Raw genomic sequence first — 22,501 nt, 5'->3', positions numbered from 1 at the left:
CAATTTTTAGCATACTGATTTTGTCAAAAAGCTATGTAAATGTAGGTATTGTTTTAAGATAAACAGTCAGTTTTGCCGTAAAGCGCACTGCGTGGAAAATGAAAAAGTTGTAAAATTGCAAAGTGTCATTGCAATGTACAATTAGTCGCACCTCATATGGATAAAAAAAATAGTTATGTCTCTTAACTCTATTACTAGCAGCGGGTTTCACGCTGCGGGAAACCTGCTGCGAGTTACGCTACCATTGATTTGAATGGGTGCACAGACGGTCTGCAATAGTGCAATAGTGTCAGATTTTTGGACTGTCCGCGGACCCATTTAAATCAATGGTAGCGTAACTCTCAGCAGGTTTCCCGCAGCGGGAAACTCGCTGCTAGCTACTAGCGTGTGAACGCTAAGAATGCAGTGGTAAATGTACGCCCTGCGCCCACTCCCGTTCTATGATGCATTCTCAGGAGCTGAACGCCTATCATAGTGGAATGGTCCCAGCTGCTACCAATGGCTAATGACGGACATCACCAATCAGCTGAGAGGATGGCGGCAGGCCCTTACCTGCCTCCTCGTTGTCCAATCGGCGCTTCAGTGCTGCAGGAAGCCTGAAGCAATGGAGTGCCGATAACACTGATCAATGCTGTTTTATGGCACAGCATTGTTCAGTGTGTGCAATCAAAAGATTGCATGTAATAGTCCACTTTTATAATCCCTATAAAAGTTATAAAAATATAATGTTAATTAAACCGCACAAATCGAGGGTGTAAATGTAAAATAAATACCAATTGCAGATTTTTGGTCACTTCATATACCATAAAAAATGTATAAACTGCAATCAAAAAGTCCCATCAAAACAAAAATGGTACCAACTTTTGGTGCAAAGTACAATTGGTGGTGTAAAAAACAAGGCCTTATATGGGTCTGTAGGGGGAAAATTGAAAGTGTTTTATTAGTTGAGGAGGAAAAATGAAAAATTCCTGTGTCCTCAAGGGGTTAAAGAGTAAGGAGTTAGAAAGGAGTTAAGGGTTAAAAATGAAAGAAGCAATATAATTGGTTGCTATGGGCAACTGCTCCACTGTGTCTATGTCTTTGAACTAGCTGAAAACAGTCAAGGAAAGCCCTTACCTGTTTTCTCTGGCGCCAAAGAAAGAAAATGGACCCGCACCCCATTTAGACTGTGTCTCACTCTTACAACTTGATTTCACAACCCTGATGATAATACTGATATACATCAAAGTCGTGATTTTGAGGAGAGTCTAGATTAGGTATGGTGGGTGATGAAAGACTGCTAGCAATTATTTGTCATGTCTCTATCTAGAAAAGCTCTTCCTTGTCAAAAATGGGTTAACGCTTGTGTTTTTATTTATTTATAATTTTGTATTCACATCTGCTTAATCTCCAGAAATATATTTCTTTATAAACTTTTAATGATGATACTACAAGTATAAATTAATTTTATAAAATACCGTACACTATTCAATTTTTTATTTTTTTAATAATTTTTTTAATTTTTAAATACCGTAAGTTTGAGCATTCAGCATTCAGGCAGGTCATGTTTGTCAAGTACTGTTGCTTACTGTTAAAACTTGGCTGCCAAGTGAATTTGTGTATTTTGATGTTTTGTTTGGCACGTGTTGGTTTTCCTTTTAGGCTTTGGTGAATCTCATTCAAGTGTGCTGTGTATCCTGTGTATCCTGTTCATCTGATTTACAGTGTACTCCTTGCCTTGCGGAAATATACTGTACAAGTGTTGCCAGTGTTCAGCACACACAAACATTGTGCCAAAATGCTGCATTTTTGCACTGTGGTTTGTCCATGCATTATTTAGAGATGAAAAATGTTTTAATGTGTTTCACCTGTAAAAATGGCAGTCTGTGTTCACGCAGACATAAACCGTACCGATTTCTGTTTAAAAAAATCTTAGAGTTTTGTCTGAAAAAAAAAATAAAAAATAAAAAATTGATGTGATTGATGGCCCTGCTTAGAAGCTCATATTGAAATTAATGGGAGCTTTGTGACATTTAAAAACTGCACCCCTCAAAGTATTCAACATTACAATATTAGGCTAGGATTCCACTAGTTTTTTTTTTTCTCCAGCATTTTTTTTTCACTGAAAAACCCCCAGAAAAAATGCCAGTGCAATTTCCTGCATGTGACATTTTTTTCTGACGTTCCTAGGAGAAAAACGCCACGATTTCAGGGAAAAAACGCCATAGGCTCAACATGCTGCGATTTTGCAAAACCGCCAAGGAGCTGAAAAATGCCAAAAAGAGTGAAAAAACGCTAAAAGTATTTAAAAAATGGCAAACTGAAAAACGCCAAGTGGAGAAAGAATTTAGGGATTTCTCATTGATTTACAGGTAACATCTGCCCGCTGCGTTTTTTGGCCAAAAAACAAGTGGAATTCCAGTCTTAGTGTGCGTTCACACGCTATTACTAGCAGTGGGTTGCCCACTGCGGGAATCCTGCTGTGAGTTACGCTACCATTGATTTAAAGGGGTTATCCACCATAAGGTGATTTTAGTACGTACCTGGCAGGCAGTAATGGACATGTTTAGGAAGGATCTGCGCTTGTCTTGGGGCTAAATGGCTATGTCATGAGATTACCATAACACTGTGGCTAGCTTTTTGTGAACTAGTATTTCCTGTTTGAATTTTCTTTTTTGACTACAAATCCCACAATTTCATTTTCCTCCCTTCCACACATCAGCCTCCCCCACACATTGAAACATAAAGGAGCTGCATTCATCAGACAGGGTGCCTACATTTGCATTAGTTGCAGATTGATATCTGTCCCACCAAGCGATCGCTCCACCCACTGAAGCAGACAGGCTCCCTGTCATCAGCTGACTAGTGAGCTGGGAAAAATCTGAGACAACAGTCATTTTGTATGCAAATAAAAATAAAAATTGGAGTGACAATCACAGAAGAATTGTGAGAAAACGGTCACACACATGTACAGACACTATATTATGAACTACGCTAACTTTACAGCCCCTGTAGCATAGTCAAATAAAAACATTCCTGGAATACCCCTTTAAATGGGTCCACAGACAGTCCGCAATAGTGTCAGATTTGCGGACTGTCCGCGGACCCATTCAAATGAATGGTAGCATATCTCACAATGGGTTTTCTGGAGTGGGAAACCCACTGCTAGTTACTAGCGTGTGAACGCACCCTTAAAGTTATTTACCCTTTAGGTGTTTCACTGGGATAGCAGCAAAGTTGGAAGTCAAAATCTTAATTTTCTTGCAAATATTCCAGTTTGGCACATGGCAGAGCGAAATTCCGCAGAAGAATTCAGTCGGAAATTCTGCTGTAGGTTACAGCAAATTGAAATGAATGGGATTCCGCAGTCCCTTTCAGACAACAGAATTTCCGTGTCAGAAATTCTGCTTTTTGCATTTGTCAAAATATAAGACTAGTCTTATAAATTGCGGAATTCCCTAGCGTAATCCCATTGAGATCCATGGGGCTTGAATTTCAGCAGAATTCTGTGTTTATTTAACACTGAATTCCGCCAAAATTACCGCACAATTCTGGTGGAATTCCGCTATTCTGCTCAGCAAGCTTTGCTGAACGTACCGTAATTTATATGGAATTTCAGAAATTTCGCCATGTGAACATACCATTACACAGCAGATAGTAACACAAAAATGCAACTCATTATTTATTGCCCTCTTTTTGCAATTTTTAGAAATATCCCATATGTGGCCCTAGTGCAATACCTGAGTCACCCCTAGGTCTCAGACATGAAGGAGCACCATGTGGTTTTTGAGGCCTTCTTCAGATTTGAGTATATTTTCCACTACCATTTCATGTTTGCAGATGATTTGGGGTGCTAAATCCCCCAAATGTGTCCCCATTTTGGAAACTATACACTTCAATGAATGAAACAAGGGGTGCAGTAAGCATTTAGACCTCACAGCTGTTTGACACAATTTTGGAACAGTTGGCTATGAAAATGAAAAATTACAACTTTTACACTAAAATGCTAGTATAACCCCAAATTTTCCTTTTTCACAGGCGGTTAAAGGAAAAAAAGCCCCGCAAAATCTGTAACCCTTGAAAATGCTCATATATGGACGTAAAGTGCTCTCCAGGCGCACGGCAGGGCTCAGAAATGAAGGAGTGCCATTGGGCTTTTGGAAAGAGGATCTGGCTTAAGCTAAGTCAGGGGCCATGTTGTATTTACAAAGCCCCATGGTGCCAGGACAATGAAAAACCCCCACATGTGATACTATTTTGGAACTACACCTCCTCAAGGAATGTAACATGGGTACAGTGAGCATTTACACCTCACAGGTGTTTGGGACAGTGGGTCATAAAAATGAAAAATTTTAATTTTACACAAAAATCCTGGTGTATCCCCTAATTTGTAATGTAAAGGAAAAATTGAGAAAAAGTCCCACATAATTTGTAACCCAATTTCTCCTTAGTTTGGAAATACCCCATATGTGGATTTAAAGTGTTTTGTGGGCAAACAACAGGACTCAGAAACAACAGGGCTCAGAAAGGAAGGAGCGACATTGGGCTTTTGGAGAGTGAATTTGGCTGGAACGGATGTCTGGGGCCATGTCACATTTCCAAAGCCCCCATGGTGCCAAGACTGTTGAAACCCACCACGTGACATTAATCCCCTCAAGGAATGTAATAAGTGGTGCAAAGAGATTTTGGACACCACAGGTATTTGACAGATTTTTGGAACAGTAGGCAAATGTAATCTTTTACAGTAACATGTTGATGTAGCCCCAAATTTTCACAAGGGGTAAAAATAAGAAAAAGACCCCCAAAATCTGAAATACATTTTCTACTGAGTACTAAAATATCCCATATGTGAAAGTAAAGTACCCTGTGGGTGCACGTCAGGGCTCAGAAGATAAAGAGTGCCATTGGGCTTTTGAAGAGTGCATTTGGCTGGAATGGATCTAGGGGGGCATGTCGTGTTTATAAAACCTCCATTGTGCCGGAACAGTGGAAACCCCCCATATGACCCTGTTTTAGAAACTACACCCCTAAAGGAATGTAACAAGGAGTCAAGTGAGCATTTACACTCAGATTTTTGCAACAGTGGACAGTTAATCTGAAAAATAAAAATGTTCATTTTCACGTCCCACTGTTCTACAAATCTGTCACACGCACTACTATATCAGTTCAAGTTGATGGTGAATATACTCCTGTACATTTGACATCTTATTTGGACATGATGCTAGTGGAACGTAAGATTTAAAGTATCTAATGTGATCCAGCTACATGATATTGCAAAGATATCTATTGATCCATATCGGGACATTTTTCCATATTGATTGCAAACATTGATATTTTACCATATAATACTATAAGATGTGTCATTTTATGGTTGTTTATTTTGCACTTTATGTAGTAAATAGTCAGGTTTTGCACTCACAAGGGCCCTGCGTTGTGCAGTCCTGCGTATGTATATGACATATTGATTGGACCTATTTTTAAACCAATATTTTAATAAATTTATATTATTTAACAGTACTTTATTAATTTATTATTGTCCATATCCCTGAGCTCCATAATCTGTCTTTCTATTGTCTATATTTTCGGCTCTTAGGGAATAAGAGCATTAATGGTGAGCTTGGGAGTGTTATACTAGACATAGTGAACAAGACCTATATTGTTTTTGGTTAGTTGTTTTTTATTTCTCATTTATTTTATTTTTTAAGCTTTTATATTAGAACCTAATGCTTGGCTTTCTGCGACCGGTGCAATAATAACAGCAGCCATCTTCTCTAGATCCCCCCCCCCCCCCCAACCAGAGACACTGTGTTCCTGTATACGATACTGCCACACACTGTGCCCCTGAATATAATGATTCCACATTCCGTACCCCCCCCAAATATTGCCAAACACTAGAATGATTCCACTGCACCTTCTAATGAACTGTGCCACTATGCCCCCCAATGAACTGTGCTACTATGCCTCTAATGAACTGTGCTCCTGTACTGTTATATCATTGTTTCCCAACCTGTGACTCTCCAGCTGTTGCAAACTTCAATTCCCATCATGCAGTGACAGAAGAGCATAATGGGATATTTAGTTTTGCAACAACTGAAGAGCAACAGGTTGGGGAACAAAACTCTAAATAACCTGCCCCCTAATGAAAACTCAATGCATTGCCGTGTTGCTCTGGCACCTTTTACTCAGGTCTGGCCTTAGCAGAGTGATGCAGCATCATAGGGGAAGTGCTAGGTGGCCAGACAGAGAGCAGAGTGTTCCCTCGCTTCTTCCAGCTCTCAGCTATTCAGTTATATTGGTGTCCTAGGCTATGTTCACACTCCAGAATTTCTGCATGTGTTTATAGTCTTTAACTTTAATGCAATTCAGCAGTCCCATTCACACTGCAGAATTTTCACTGCAGACATTCTGCAGCTAAGATTCCGCTTTCTGCTTTCCGCATTCTGGAGATTTCGTGTGGAATCCGCATGGAAGTTGTGCAGATTCTGCACAAAGTTTAACCCCTTAAGGACCGGGGTTTTTTTCCGTTTTTGCATTTTCGTTTTTTGCTCCTTGCCTTTAAAAAATCATAAATCATAAATTTTGCACCTAAAAATCCATATTATGGCTTATTTTTTGCGCCACCAATTCTACTTTGTAATGACGTCAGTCATTTTTCCTAAAAATCTACGGTGAAACGAAAAAAAAAATCATTGTGCGACAAAATTGAAAAAAAAACCACTGTTTTGTAACTTTTGGGGGCTTCCGTTTCTACGTAGTACATTTTTCGGTAAAAATGACACCTTACCTTTATTCTGTAGGTCCATACGATTAAAATGACACCCTACTTATATAGGTTTGATTTTGTCGGACTTCTGGAAAAAATCATAACTACATGCAGGAAAATTAATACGTTTAAAATTGTCATCTTCTGACCCCTATAACTTTTTTATTTTTCTGTCTATGGGGCGGTATGAGGGCTCATTTTTTGCTCCGTGATCTGAAGTTTTTAACGGTACCATTTTTGCATTGATAGGACTTATTGATCGCTTTTTATTCATTTTTAAATGATATAAAAAGTGACCAAAAATGCACTATTTTGGACTTTGGAATTTTTTTGCGCGTACGCCATTGACCGTGTGGTTTAATTAACGATATATTTTTATAATTCGGACATTTCTGCACGCGGTGATACCATATATGTTTATTTTTATTTACACTGTGTTTTTTTTTTTATTGGAAAAGGGGGGTGATTCAAACTTCTAATAGGGGAGGAGTTAAATGATCTTTATTCACTTTTTTTTCCCACTTTTTTTTTGCAGTGTTATAGGTCCCATAGGGACCTATAACACTGCACACACTGATCTTCATCATTGATCACTGGTTTCTCATAGGAAACCAGTGATCTATGATTCTGCCGCATGACTGCTCATGCCTGGATCTCAGGCACTGAGCAGTCATTCGGTGATCGGACAGCGAGGAGGCAGGTAGGGGCCCTCCCCGAACAGCCCGACTGAGCTAGCCGGCAACTTTCACTTTTAGCCACGCGGCTCAGCTCTGAGCGCGCGGCTAAAGGGTTAATAGCGCGCGGCGCCGTGATCGGCGCTGCGCGCTATTAGAGGCGGGTCCCGGCTTCACTATGACGCCGGGCCCGCCGTGATATGAGGAGAGCAGGATCAAGGACGTACCGGTACGTTCTTGGTCCTTAAGGGGTTAAAGAGGCTCTGTCATTATGAAAAACATTTTATATTTTGTAGTACTACTGATAAGATGACTTTTTTAAATATACATTTATTTAAAAAAAATTTCAATTTTACTAAAAAATCTAAAATGAAAATAGCCGCCACTATGGGTCATCTATCTTTATGCAGACAGGCTTCTCTCAAGTGTGTTGGGGTCTAGTATAGGAGATCAATACGGCACCACTACAGACTTCAGCTGTTCCTTAGCTACAACTCCTATGATGGGAGTTGTAGTTTAGCAACAGATGGGAGTACAATCTTTGTAAAACTCTGTTAGAGCTGTGTATTCTCCAGCTGTGTGCCTCCAGCTCTTGCAAAACTACAGACAAAGGATGTGTGGGCATGCTGGGAGTTGAAGTTTTGCAACAGCTAAAGGCAACAGGATCAGTTCACACGTCCTTTTTTTTTTTTTTTTTGCTGCATATTTTGCTACTCATTGAAGTTAATAGGCATCAAAAACTGCTGCAGCAAAAATATGGGTGTGTGAACTGAAAAGTTTCCTGCTCATATTTGATGCTGCAGATTTCAATGTAACTTGAACTCTGCTTTAAATCTGCAGACTTTGCGCCTTAATAGACCATTAGGCTAAGTTTCCACTTGGGTTTTTTTCTGGCGGTTTTTGGAATACTGCCACTGCCAAAGCCAGAAATGTATTCATAAGGAATAGGACATATAAAGGAAGGACTTATACTCCTCCTCCCTTATGGATCCACTTCTGACTTTGGCTCAAAAACTGCAGTGGCAGATATCCAAAAACTGCCAGGAAAAAAAAAAAAACATAATTTCCCAGGCTGATATTCTATCTATTGAATGAAATGGGTAGCAAAATCATCATCAGCAAATATGCAGCAGATATACAGCATTCTCAGCATATTTTCTGCTGCTGATTTTCCTATCCATTTAATGTGAATAGGTAAGAAATCAGCAGCATAAAATAGGCTACAGAAAAACGCTGCAAATGCTGTACGTGTGACCCTACCCTTAAAAGGCAAATCAAATTATGTCTAATACTGTGTAATACTGCACTGGAGTTTAGACATTTCTGCCCTATTGTGTGTTTTTACTGAAAACTTTAATCTGTTTTTCCAGTCTTATGCTAAAATGTATTTAAAATTCTGAAGTCATTACTATGTAAGGAGAATTATTTTTAGCTCCGCTCATTCACAGTATTGTAGATTGATAGAGGAATATTTCAGTTACGCTACCTGACTTTTCTCTTCTGTAACAAAGCTAATAAGAATATCTCCTGGAAGATGCTGTGTGTCTGCAGCTGCTGTACCTTTAACCATTGCACACTGTTCAAGTGGTAACAGGATGTTGTTAGTCCAACAATTGAGCCACGTGATTGTCTGCTCCCTGACTCTCAACATTTGGGAGGTTCTATTTTGTCTTAGGCGTGGATTTCCACTGTAACATTTCCACCATGTAGCAAGCAGAAACAGGAGGTAGCTTGAACTTAATACTGGCTTGTAATGAAAGTGCAGCCAATACATGCAGGTAGGCAAAGTATGCTAGGTAAGTGGACATTTCTTTCATGCAGTTCTGAATAACATGATGCATACCTCTTGTATTCTGTTTCCCTGTAAAAGAGATGTGGAACCTGGAAGCCTCTTTTCAATATGGTTCATATACATGAGTGAATGCAAAGGAAATCCCCAATATAGTTATATACTGAGGGTAAAATCAGTTTAAAGTTTTAAAGGGTGTGACCACTGGGACCCTCCGCATTCTCCTGTACTGGGCCCATAGACTTGATACGCTTCACCCACCATCTTTCTGGATGGGCACAAGTGACAGTTCACTGTGCTTTACAGATATATATGATTGTCCTATCTATATACTTGTGTCAACTTTTACTGTACCCCTGTGATAAGGAGGAAACTGATGTGCAAATCATGGCTCTTCCAGGCTAATTAGTGCTTTGGCCTTAAGGCATCAGGGCGTACAGGTATGTGCTTTGTTTTTCTGGTCACCATTACTAGCTAGGCGGTGATTGGACCAGGATGGCTACTTATCTAACAGCAGCCATCCTGACATATCACTCAGGGAGGTCCTTAGACCCCACCTCATGAGCACCGTGATTGGTCCGCCAGGGCTACTGCTGAGAGATGTCACTGGATGGTGAGAGCGTGTACATGTCAGCGTGCAGCGGGGGGTGGCGCATCAGATGGATGGCAGTGGGACCGGTGGCAGCAGCAGGAGTTGAGAGTTGTGTGCCACTTGCTGTTGCAAAAGTACAACTCCCAGCATGCATAGACAGCCAGAGGGCATTCTGGGAGTTGTAGTTATGCAACAGCTGGAAGCACACAACTCCAACTCCCAGCATGCCATTTGCATGTCCGTGCATACTAGGAGTTGTAGTAATGCAAAAGCTAGTAGCATTTTTTTTCTATCAAAAAGTGTGCCTATAGCTGTCGCATAACTACAACTCCCAGCATGCACGGACAGCCAAAGGGCACGCAGGGATTTGTTGATGTGTGCCTCCAGCTGAGTAATAATGAGTAAAACACTACACATATACACACACCCTTACACAGTTACTACCCCCCCCCCCCCTCGAAAAAATTTTTTAACTGCCTGTACAACAGTGTCTCCTAAACAGGGAGCCTCCAACTGTTGCAAAACAACACCTCCTAACATGACCAGAAAGCAATTGTAGTTTTGCAAAAGCTGGAGGCACCATGTTTAGGAAACATTGCCGTAGGTTATTTTTAGTGGAGGAGGCAAATGCCATGCTTGCATCATAGTCCACCAATGAGGAAGAACCCTCTATTATTTTTCTTCCCCCTCCTCATCCTCTAGTGATGATGAACCCTACTAAAAGGTGAAACTGCAGGGTGATGCCAGTAGAGTTCCCCCGTACAAGTTTCTCTGTCCCCCATAATAGTGGCCCTGTACAATTTTCTTTGTCCCCATTATCAATCTTACTGAAACCCAAACTGTCTGATTTTGCCCAACAATCAATCACAGCTCAGTTTTCATTTTACCAAAATTAGTTAAAGGGGTATTCCAGGCAAAAACATTTTATCCCCTATCCAAAGGATAGGGGATAAGATGTCTGATCGCGGGGGGGCCCGTCGCTGGGACCCCCCCCCCCGTTATCTCCCTGGAGCACCCTCATTCTATGCAAGAGGGCCGTCACGCTCCCTCCCATAGACATAAATGGAGGGGGCGTGGTGTGACGTCACATCCCCAGTCCCGGAAACCCAATAATTTCGGAACCTGGAGACACAGAATGCGGGTGCTGCAGGGAGATCTCGGGGGGGAGTCCCATCGGCGGGCCCTTCGATCAGACATCTTATCCCCTATCCTTTGGATAGGGGATAAAATGTTTTTGCCCGAAATACCCCTTTAAGCTATGGAAGCTGAACTGTGATTGGTTGTTATGGGTAAACCAGTCAGTTTTGATAGATCAGGGCCAATGTGATAGGTATTTTCATAAGAAATTCATAGTACAGCTAGGTTTACTTACATTTAAGGTGCATACTACAAAAAAAAGGAAGAAATAGGCAAATGCAACCAACTAAATTTTTTTGTTTTGTTAAAAGGATCCTTCTGCATAGGCATCAAGTTACTTCCTGGTCTAGCCTGATGTGAACCCAGCCCTGTGAACGCAGTGGGAAAATTGCCTTAACCAATTAAGGATGAAAGGCGTACAGGGGCACCCTCGTCCCTTGATACTTAACCTGTCCTGATGTCCTGACGTCCTGGTACTTAAGGACACAGGGCGTACCTGTGAATTCCGGTCCCCGCCGCTCGCCGGGTGGGGAACGGGATGCCTGCTGAAATCATTCAGCAGGCACCCCCTGCAAACCCCTCGGGGGTCCTGAGACCCCCCCCCCCCATGCCAACGATCAATTCAGATCAGTTATTTGCGGTGATTCTGGGCTGATCGGGTCTGTAATGACTCGATCGCCAGAAAATAGGGATGATCGGACCATCCTGAAGGATAGGTGGCAGGGGTGCCACCTCCTCCTATCCCCTGCCATTTATCGGTCATGACTGACCGACCATTGGCAGTTAGGGATGGGGGGGGGGGGGTGATTAAAGTTGAAATCCCCGCTCTGCCTGCCCCTGGATATCCGGGAAGAGTGGGGGGGAAGATGGCGGCGGGTGCTGGAGCACTCCAGGATGGTGAGGGAAAGGGCATGCTGGGAGTGTTAGTAGTATGCCTCCAGCTTTTGCATAACTACAAGTCCCAGCATGCTCTTCAGCTGTCAGTGCATACTGAGAGTTGTGGTTTTTGTGTAGTTCAGCTGAAGGCACAATGGTTGTGAAACACAGAATTTGCTACCTAACTCAGTGTTTCACAACCAGTGAGCCTCCAGCTGTTGCAAACTACAACTCCCAGCATGCACTGATAGACCATACATGCCGGGAGTTGTAGTTTTGCAACAGCTGGAGGCACACTGGTTGCAAAACACTGAGTTAAGTAACAAACTCTGTGTTTTGCAAGTCTGCCTTCAGCTGTTGCAGAACTACAACCCCGAGCATGCACGTACAGCCAAAGGGCATGCTGGGAGTTGTAGTTTTGCAACAGCTGGAGGTTTGCCCCCCCCCCCATGTGAATTTGCAGGGTACATTCACACGGATGGGAGTTTACAGCGAGTTACTCGCATGTTTGAGATGCAGCAAATTTTCCGCTGCAGCTCAAACTCCCAGCGGGAAACTCGCTGTAAACCCCCGCCCGTTTATTTTGTGTATTGCAGTGTTTTAAGGGTACATTCAAACGGTAAAACACTACATGTACACATAAAAATAATACAAATAATAAATGTACACATAAAAATAAAAAATGTCTCGTACGACACTGTTTCCAAAACAGAGCCTCCAGCTGTTGCAAAACAGCTCCCAGTATTGCCGGACTGTCCAGGATTGACTGTCCAGGAATGCTGGGAGTTTTGCAATAGCTGGGGGCACCCTGTTTGGGAATCACTGCTGTAGGGTGATTTTTGGTATCAGAGGCAAGTCTAATTCTTGCATCCGGGTCCGTCCCTATGCAAATCCCTTATGTAGGCCTCAAATGGGTTTAGGGTCACATATGGGGTATTCCTGTACTCGGGAGAAATTGCCTAGCAAATTTTATGGGGCATTTTCTCCTTTTACTCCTTATGAAAACGTAAAGTTTGGGTCTACTCCTGCATGTTGTTGTAAATTTTTTTTTTTTTTTTACACTAACATGCTGGTGTTGCCCCATACTTTTCATTTTCACAAGAGGTAAAAGGAAAAGACCACCAAAATTTAGTGCGGAAATACCCCATATGTGGATATAAAATGCTCTGCGGGCTCACAACAAAGCTTAGGGATGAGAGCGCCATGTACATTTGAGGTGATTTGCACAGGGGTGGCTAATTGTTACAGCGGTTCTGACATAAATGGGGGGAAAAAAAACACCCATGTGTGACCCCATTTTGAAGGGAGAATGTGTCTGGAATTGAAGGCCATTTGCGTTTACAAAGGCCCCATGGTGCCCGAACAGTGGACCTCCCCACATGTGATCCCATTTTGGAAACTACACTCCTCATGGAATGTAATAAGGGGTAGAGTGAGCATCTACAACCCACAGGTGTCTGACAGATTTTTGGAACAGTCAATTTTTCATTTGCACAGCCCACTGTTCCAAGGTACGCCTTTACGCCCTGGTACTTTAGGACGAAATAAGGGGGATCCAAGACACCCACGATCTCTCTGAAGGGATTGGAGGGAGGTGACAGGGGTGCTACCCCTCCTATCCCTGCTATTGGTCGTTCAGAAGCGGCAATCAATAGCAGATCATGGGCAGGGATAGGAGGGGTAGCATTAACGTTCGGTTCCCTCGCTCTGCCCACCAACTGATGTCCGGGCAGAACGGGGGAACCGACGGGGATCAGCGCCGAAGGTCCACTTACCATCTGCGGTGGCAGCAGGTGGCAATTGGCGGTGGCGATTTTTGCGTTTTTGTATTTTCCTCCTTGCCTTCTAAAATTCATAATTCTTTTATGTTTCCATTCCCAGACCCATATGAGGGCTTGTTTTTTGCGTGACCAGTTGCACTTTGCAATGACATCACTAATTTTGTGTAAGGAAACTTAAGTGAAAATCATAATTTTGCAAATTTGGGGGGGTTTCGTTTTCGCACTGTACACTTTACAGTAGAAATTACATGTTTTCTTTATTAGCTTAGTTAGCTATACCTGGATTGCATGCGGCGAGCATGTATATATATGAATGAATATGTATTCATGGGGAATTACTCACAACCGCAACGGTCAGGTCTTCTTGCAGATTTCTAATTTATTTGCATGATTTCTTCCCGGTCACATAAGATTTTTCTTTTCAATCATATTCAAGACTACATGGGGCACGGTGGTTTACAACCCCTCAATCATGCGTACAGGTGTGGGGCTCGAGCTGGGTTAAATATGCTGGTAAAGTACATGTTTAACCCTTTCTGCGCTGGTTCCATTTAAACATTACATAACACCAACTATTTTATATAACTACAGCTACTTATAAAAATGCCGATCGTTTCTAACTCCGTTATCCAATATGCCTCACGCCTCAGTAATGCTTTTTTGTTCTCTTCCTTATTTTTTCTTTTTTTGACTTCTTCAACTACTTGCCATCTGAGATCTGTTACTATGTGTCCGATTTGTTTAACCTCTTCAGGACATAGGGCGTATGGATACGCCCTGCATCCCGAGTCCTTAAGGACCGAGGGCGTATCCATACGCCCGTGGGAATTCCGGCCCCCACCGCTAGCCGGTTGGGGACCGGAGCCGGATGCCTGCTGAAATCGTTCAGCAGGCATCCCGGCATATCGCCCTGGGGGGTCATTATGCCCCCCCATGTCGGCGATCGCCGCAGATCGCTGGACAATTCAGTCCAGCGATCTGCGGCGATTCCGGGTCAATCGGGTCTCCGGTGACCCGGTGACCCGGAATTACTGGCTGTTCGGGGCCGTCTCTGACGGCCCCGAACAGCCAGAGCCTGCAGGGGTGAGGTGGCACTGGTGCCACCTCACGATCGCCCTGATTCGTCGGCCGGATTACCGGCCGACCAATAAGGGCGCCTGCTGCGGGTGTCACTCCCGCACCCGCTCCGCCCCTCTTCCGGAGGGCGTGAGCGGGTGCGGGAAGACGACCCCCGGTGCTGGGGACCCCGATCCCCGGCGCCCCTGTTGGGATCGGGGCCCCAGGAGCAGCTGCGGCGGCGAGGGACAGTCCAGCGATGAAGCAACAGCAGGAGGTGAGTTACAGCCTCCTGCTGTTGCTTAGCAACAGCTCCCAGCATGCAAAAAGGGCATGCTGGGAGCTGTAGTTATGCAACAGCAGGAGGCAGACCACCACAACTCCCAGCATTCCCTTATGGGCATGCTGGGACTTATGGTTTTGCAACAGCTGGAGGCACATTATTTCTATGGAAAAGTGTACCTTCAGCTGTTGTCTAACTACAACTCCCAGCTTGCACAAACAGCTAAAGTGCATGCTGGGAGTTGTAGTGGTGCATCTGCTGGTTGCATAACTACAACTCCCAGCATGCCCGTTGGCTGTCGGTGACTGCTGAGAGTTGTAGTTTTGCAACAGCTGAAGGCACACTGGTTGTGAAACTCAAGAGTTTTTTTTTACCTAACTCAGTGTTTCACGACCGGTGTGCCTCCAGCTGTTGCAAACTACAACTCTCAGCAGTCACCTTACACCATGCACCGTACATGCTGGGAGTTGTAGTTTTGCAACAGCTGGAGGCACACTGGTTGTGAAACACTGAGTTAGGTCACAAACTCAGTGATACATAACCAGTGTACCTACAGTTGTTGCAAAACTACAACTCTCAGCAGTCACCGATAGCCAACGGGCATGCTGGGAGTTGTAGTTATGCAACAGCTGGATGTCCCCCCCCCAATGTGAACGTACAGGGTACACTCACATGGGCGGAGGATTACAGTAAGTATCTGGCTGCAAATTTGAGCTGCCGCAAACTTTCTGCTGCAGCTCAAATTGCCAGCGAGAAACTACTGTGAACCCCCCGCCCGTGCGACTGTACCCTAAAAACACTACACTACACTACCACAAAAAATAAAATAAAAAGTAAAAAACACTACATATACACATACCCCTACACAGCCCCCCTCCCCTCCCCAATAAAAATGAAAAACGTCTGGTACGCCACTGTTTCCAGAACGGAGCCTCCAGCTGTTGCAAAACAACTCCCAGTATTGTCGGACAGCCGTTGACTGTCCAGGCATGCTGGGAGTTTTGCAACAGCTGGAGGCACCCTGTTTGGGAATCACTGGCGTAGAATACCCCTATGTCCACCCCTATGCAATCCCTAATTTAGGCCTCAAATGCGCATGGCGCTCTCACTTTGGAGCCCTGTCGTATTTCAAGGCAACAGTTTAGGGTCACATATGGGGTATCGCCGTACTCGGGAGAAATTGTGTTACAAATTTTGGGGGGTATTTTCTGCTTTTACCCTTTTTAAAAATGTAAAATTTTGGGGAAAACAAGCATTTTAGGTAAAAAAAAAAAATAAATTTTTACATATGCAAAAGTCGTGAAACACCTGTGGGGTATAAAGGTTCACTTAACCCCTTGTTACGTTCCCCGAGGGGTCTAGTTTCCAAAATGGTATGCCATGTGGGGTTTTTTTTGCTATCCTGGCACCATAGGGGCTTCCTAAATGCGGCATGCCCCCAGAGCAAAATTCGCTTTCAAAAAGCCAAATGTGACTCCTTCTCTTCTGAGACCTGTAGTGCGCCAGCAGAGCACTTTTCACCCCCATATGGGGTGTTTTCTGAATCGGGAGAAATTGGGCTTCAAATTTTTAGGGGTATTTTCTGCTATTACCCTTTTTAAAAATAAAAATTTTTTGGGAAAACAAGCATTTTAGGTAAAATTTTTTTTTTTTTTTTACGTTTGCAAAAGTCGTGAAACACCTGTGGGGTATTAAGGCTCACTTTATCCCATGTTACATTCCCCGAGGGGTCTAGTTTCCAAAATGGTATGCCATGTGGGGTTTTTTTGCTGTTCTGGCACCATAAGGGCTTCCTAAAGGTAACATGCCCCCCAAAAACCATTTCAGAAAAACGTACTCTCCAAAATCCCCTTGTCGCTCCTTCCCTTCTGAGCCCTCTACTGCGCCCGCCGAACATTTTACATAGACATATGAGGTATGTGCTTACTCGAGAGAAATTGGGCTACAAATACAAGTAAAAATTTTGTCCTTTTACCCCTTGTAAAAATTCTAAAATTGGGTCTACAAGAACATGTGAGTGTAAAAAATGAAGATTGTGAATTTTCTCCTTCACTTTGCTGCTATTCGTGTGAAACACCTAAAGGGTTAAAACACTTACTGAATGTCATTTTGAATACTTTGGGGGGTGTAGTTTTTATAATGGGGTCATTTATGGGGTATTTCTAATATGAAGACCCTTCAAATCCACTTCAAACCTGAACTGGTCCCTGAAAAATACTGAGTTTGAAAATTTTGTGAAAAATCGGAAAATTGCTGCTGACCGTTGAAGCCCTCTGGTGTCTTCCAAAAGTAAAAACATGTCAATTTTATGATGCAAACATAAAGTAGACATATTGTATATGTGAACCAAAAAAAAATGTATTCGTAATATCCATTTTCCTTACAAGCAGAAAGCTTCAAAGTTAGAAAAATGCTAAATTTTCAAATTTTTCATCAAATTTACGGATTTTTCACCAAGAAAGGATGCAAGTATCGACAAAAATTTACCACTATGTTAAAGTAGAATATGTCACGAAAAAACAATCTCGGAATCAGAATGATAACTAAAAGCATTCCAGAGTTATTAATGATTAAAGTGACAGTGGTCAGATGTGCAAAAAACGCTCCGGTCCTTAAGGCCAAAATGGGCTCCGTCCTGAAGGGGTTAAAATGATTCACTACAATAGTTTCTCCGTAATTCGTTTCTTTCATTCCCTCTTGCTCCAAGTTTTAATACCTTCTTAACATAGATTTATGCTCACCGAGTCTTACTTTAATTTGTCTAGATGTTTGGCCCACATAGGCTATGCCGCAAGGGCACTTTAGGAGGTAAATCACATTGGAATAGAAACCCTTGTTTTTTTATTTTAGTACATTTTGTGGGATGGTAAATACAATTGCTTCTTATGATACTATGGCATTGGGAACATGATAGACACTGATATGTACCGCAAACACAGAAAAAGCGTAACACTGAAAAAATATCAGCACACCAATATTATAATGCATAAGACAAATCTTTATTTATTACATACAAAACCCTGTAAACAACCACACTAGAATGGTAAGAAGGGAAAAAGATAACATGAATTCAAAATATGGGCTACAAAGTAAAGTAAAGCCCAAGCACATCTCTGGGGAGGGGCCATGAGCCCCCTCACCTAGATATTGCCACCAGTCCCACACGCTGTCAGCACCCATGAGGAAGTCGCCTTGGGAGTGACAAAACGCGTGGGATCTCTTGTGGCCCCGTCCCCACATCTATGACATTACTCCTTGATCTCTCCATCCAGTCTGGCACGCTTGCTTCCTATCATCTTTATGTTCGCAAGTATATAGGAATTGCATCATTTGAGTACCATTGATATTATCAACACTTGTTCTATCCCTTACTTTGTATGCATATTATATATTCTATTATATATGTTACCTGGATGGAGTTTGTCTACATCTTACTGTGTGGGACAGGTGCAAATATCTAGGTGAGGGGGTTCATGGCCCCTTCCCAGAGCTGTGGTTGGGCTTTACTTTGTAGCCCATATTTTTTATTGATTTTTATCTTTTTCCCTTCTTACCATTCTAGTGTGGTTGTTTACAGGGTTTTGTATGTACTAAATAAAGATTGGTCTTATTATGCATTATAATATTGGTGTGCTGATATTTTCTCAGTGTTATGCTTTTTCTGTGTTTGTGGTTCATGTGTAATGTACACTGATCAGCACCCATATCATATTATTATTGATTGAGCCCCCTGAATTCTTGGTTCTCTCACTGATATGTACTGTTCTATTTTGTTGCTAGAAAATCTTGTTTTTTTAATTTTTTTTAGGTTTTACATCACTTCTTATCAATCTATCTCCAATAGTTTTACCTTTTTTAAAGGCAAACAGTGGTGGATCTTTAAATAGTTTACCAAATTTAGTATCTGCTCTTAAGACTTTTCAATATTTTTTTAATTGCATTTTGTATTATTATAGACCTTTTGTCATATCTTTCTGTATACATTATTCTGTTTTTCGTATTTTTCTGATCTCTGTCTAAATATTTCTGTTTTTCCAATTTCTTCTGCAATTTTTTTCCTTTTCTCCCTTTCTATAGCCTTTCTCTATGAATTTTTCTATCAACATTCTTTTGTTTTTTATTGTACTCTTCATCATTGCTAGATATTCTTCTTGCTCTTATAAATTGGCTTTTAGGGAGTCCTTTAAAGGTGGTAGGTGAATGGTAAGATGTGCGATGTAGCATACTATTTCTATCTGTAGGTTTATTGTATATAGTGGTAGTAGTATCTATACCCTTTTCATGAATTTCCACATCTAAAAATTTTTTTTATTACTTCTGCATTATATGTTAAAGGGGTATTCCAGGAATTTATTTTATTTGACTATGCTACAGGGGCTGTGAAGTTAGTGTAGTTTTATAATATAGTGTCTGTACCAGTGTGTGACGGTTTTCTCACAATTCATTTTTTTTTTTTTATTCAAACAAGAATGTTTTATTGGTCTGAAATTGAACAACAGACAATGAAATAAAATTCACAACTCGGAGGTCAGCATTCACTGGCAATAGTGTATATCAGCGGTGGTAAGACAGAGGGATTATGCGTCTAACTGAGCTGTTTGAAATCATCGTCTACCACCAGTCATAACTCCAAACTACTGTCGACCGCTGAAGGAATATAAGCCTGAGAAACCTAGCTCCGTTATCAAATAGGATACAAAAAGAGAGAAGGGAAGATGGGTAGCTAGAAAGGGGGGGGGGGTGTAAGAAAGGCGGGATGAAAAATTAGAAAGAGTAGGTTGGAGAGGCGAGCTGAAAAGCGCATGAAAGGAAGGATGCTCCATGACAACGAGCTCGGGAGGTCATATCCACAGGAATAGGTAGGTGAGAAAAGATGCAGAAGGGATGAGAAACATCAGTGGGGGGCGAAAAAGAGAACACACAAGGCTGTAAGGGAAGGACAATAGGACTCGGGTACTCACTCAGACAACAACTGCGTAGCGCATCCACCGCCCGACACTCCATCCTCTGCTCTCCGAGGGTCCATGTCCCCGTCATACCCCACTGTCAGTCGTGTAAAGTGGTGATTTAAGGAAAGCAAGCAAGGGGAGCCAGATCTTGGTGTACTTGTCCTGCCTACCAGAGGAGTTCGCCATCAACTCCTCCATGCGGCACAGGAAAAGGATCTCCTTGTACCATTCAGAGATGGTGGGGGCAAGTGTGTCCCTCCAGTGCCTAGGTATAACAGTTCTCGCCGCCATCAGTAGGAAATGAGCCAATGTCCTCGAAGGGGTCTTCCTGGTGGCAGGCAAAATGGACAAAAGAAGGACCTTAGGGTCATTTGGGTAGGAAACCCCAGATATGGAGGCGATGCGGGCAACCACCGCTTCCCAGAAACTGGCAAGTGAGGGACACGACCACCAAATATGTGTCATCGTCCCCTCTGGCTCACCGCAGCGCCAACATGAATCTGGTATCGAGGGAAACATGTGGTGTAGTATAGTTGGGACCCTGTACCACCGGGATAAAAGCTTATAATTCGTCTCCTGAGCCCTACAAGAGATAGACAAGCGATGACACAAAGTAAAGGCCGTTGACCAGTCAGACGGTGAGAAGGTCGTGTGCAGTTCTGACTCCCACGCCCCCACAAATCTAGGTGGGGATCGCTCAGCCTCATCCATCAGTAGGTTGTAGATCTGGGAGACCGGTATGAGAGGCATGGAATCAGAAGTGCACATCCGTTCCAGAGGTGAGAGTGGTCTGGCTAGATGTAAGGTCAGTCCCGCGGTCTGTATAAAGTGGTCTAACTGTAAGTATTGCATATGGGTTAGCGGTGTACGGGAGTGCTCTGGAACCAAGTCCGTATAGGGTTTCAGTCTTGTCCCGTCCAGAAAGGAGCCCAATGGAAGGAGCGCCTGGCCGGTTCTACCCAGGAGCTCAGTGCGTTGTAGTCCAGGAGGAAAGAGGGGATTGCCGGTGACAGGAGTTAAGGGTCCATTGGGCGTTATCAACCCCCCACCCGCAACATATCTACGGTATGTCGTGACCAACTCCCGAGACACCCAAGGTAAGTCGCTGCAGAGCCCTGACGGCGTGGCCCCCTGGGGCAACCATGGAAAGGAAGCAAAATGTTTGTTAATGTGTACCTCGGCCCCCACCCACCTCTTGGACGTGTGGCCGTGGAAGTAGTCCAGTAATCTCACCAACGTAGCTGCAATATAGTAGGCCTTACAGTCCGGGACTGCCAAGCCCCCCGCCTGCTTATGCCTGGTCAGGATTTGTCTGGCTATCCTCGACGGTCTGCCCGCCCATATGAAGGTCCTGAATAGCGCTTCTAACTTCTTGAAGAAGGCAAGGGGGAGAGTTATGGGTATTGTCTGGAATAAGTAGAGCAGCCTTGGGAGAACATTCATTTTAAGAATGCTCACCCTCCCAAACCATGAGAAAGTCCCCTTGGTCCATTTGCGCTAGTCGCTGTCGATCGCGGTCACTACCGGTTGAAAATTGAGGGTGAAACTGTCAGACAGGTCCGCCGGTACCTGAACCCCTAAGTATTTAATGGACGTGGAATTCCAGCGGAAAGGGTGATCCTTCTTAAGTTGGGTCACCTGCTCCCTGGGAAGACTGACATTAAGGGCCACACTCTTATCAAGATTAATTTTATGATTACTGAAGTGCGAGTACGTCTGTATGGTCTGTAATATGGCGGGCAGGGATGACTGTGGTGTTGCGACGTAGAGGTGCAAGTCATCCGCGTATGCCGAGCAGACGTGGTTCTCACCCCCCTGCCGGAACCCCATGACAGCAGGGTCCAGTCTCAGAGCGTTCAACAGGTGCTCCATACATAAAACATAAAGCAAGGGGGAGAGCGGACACCCCTGTCTCGTACCATTATGGATCGGTATGGGGGAGGAGAGCGAGCCGTTAACTCTCACATTCGCCTGAGGATTTGAGTAGAGGGCCATGATACGTCCCATCATCGCAGGGCCTAAGCCAATTTGAGCAAGGGTGGCCCTCATGAACCCCCAGTCCACCCTGTCAAATGCCTTTTCAGCATCGAGCGACAGTAACATCAGCTTCTGGAGAGATGTCTTAGCTAAGTGAATGATAGAGAATGCTCTAATGGTATTGTTGCGAGTCTCTCTCAATTTAACAAAGCCAGATTGGTCAGGGTGAATCAGGGGGCCCAGAACGGCAGCCATACGGTTTGCCAGCAACTTGGCGAACAGTTTGGTATCTACATTGATCTCTTATGTTGGGCTTCTAGGGATGTCAGTGACTCCAGTAATCGCCGTAGCCTGTCCGACCTCTCCCTTTTGAGACGCGAACCGTGTCTAATCAGAACCCCCCTCAGCACACATTTAAGTGCTGCCCATTGGGTGGGGAGCGGCGTGTCATCAGTGGCGTGGTCAGATACAAAGTGGACCACTGTGGATTTTAGGTCAGACAGGCAGAGCGAGTCCAGTAGCAAGGATTCGTTCAAACGCCAATTAAATTGCGGTGTACTAAGGGTGGGGAGGAAGAGTGTGCAGTGAACTGGTGCATGGTCAGACAAGAAAAGGTTCCCGATTTGGGATGAAGACAGCCTGGGT

The 22,501-nt window shown here is 43.4% G+C and overlaps 1 protein-coding gene across 12 annotated transcripts in view; it reads left to right on the top strand.

Annotated features, from left to right (window-relative positions):
• The window catches only part of RPH3AL (rabphilin 3A like (without C2 domains)), a 413,105-nt gene that overhangs the window by 94,125 nt on the left and 296,479 nt on the right, over positions 1 to 22,501 (top strand). The window contains exon 1 of one of the 12 annotated variants that reach the window (XM_056556884.1): positions 9,058 to 9,194. The exons of 8 other annotated variants lie outside the window; for them this stretch is intronic. In XM_056556884.1, the coding sequence (XP_056412859.1) occupies positions 9,189 to 9,194 (6 nt within the window). In that variant the 5' untranslated portion in view covers positions 9,058 to 9,188. Of the gene's footprint in view, positions 1 to 9,057; positions 9,213 to 22,501 lie in introns of those variants that run through there. 3 more of the 12 variants (XM_056556887.1, XM_056556891.1, XM_056556889.1) reach the window with 3 other exon arrangements.

This window comes from Hyla sarda, chromosome 2 (assembly GCF_029499605.1).
Source record: "Hyla sarda isolate aHylSar1 chromosome 2, aHylSar1.hap1, whole genome shotgun sequence".
NCBI classification, from domain to species: domain Eukaryota; kingdom Metazoa; phylum Chordata; class Amphibia; order Anura; family Hylidae; genus Hyla; species Hyla sarda.
The sequence above is the reverse complement of the archived record's forward strand: the minus strand, read 5'-3'. Positions and strand labels throughout refer to the sequence as shown.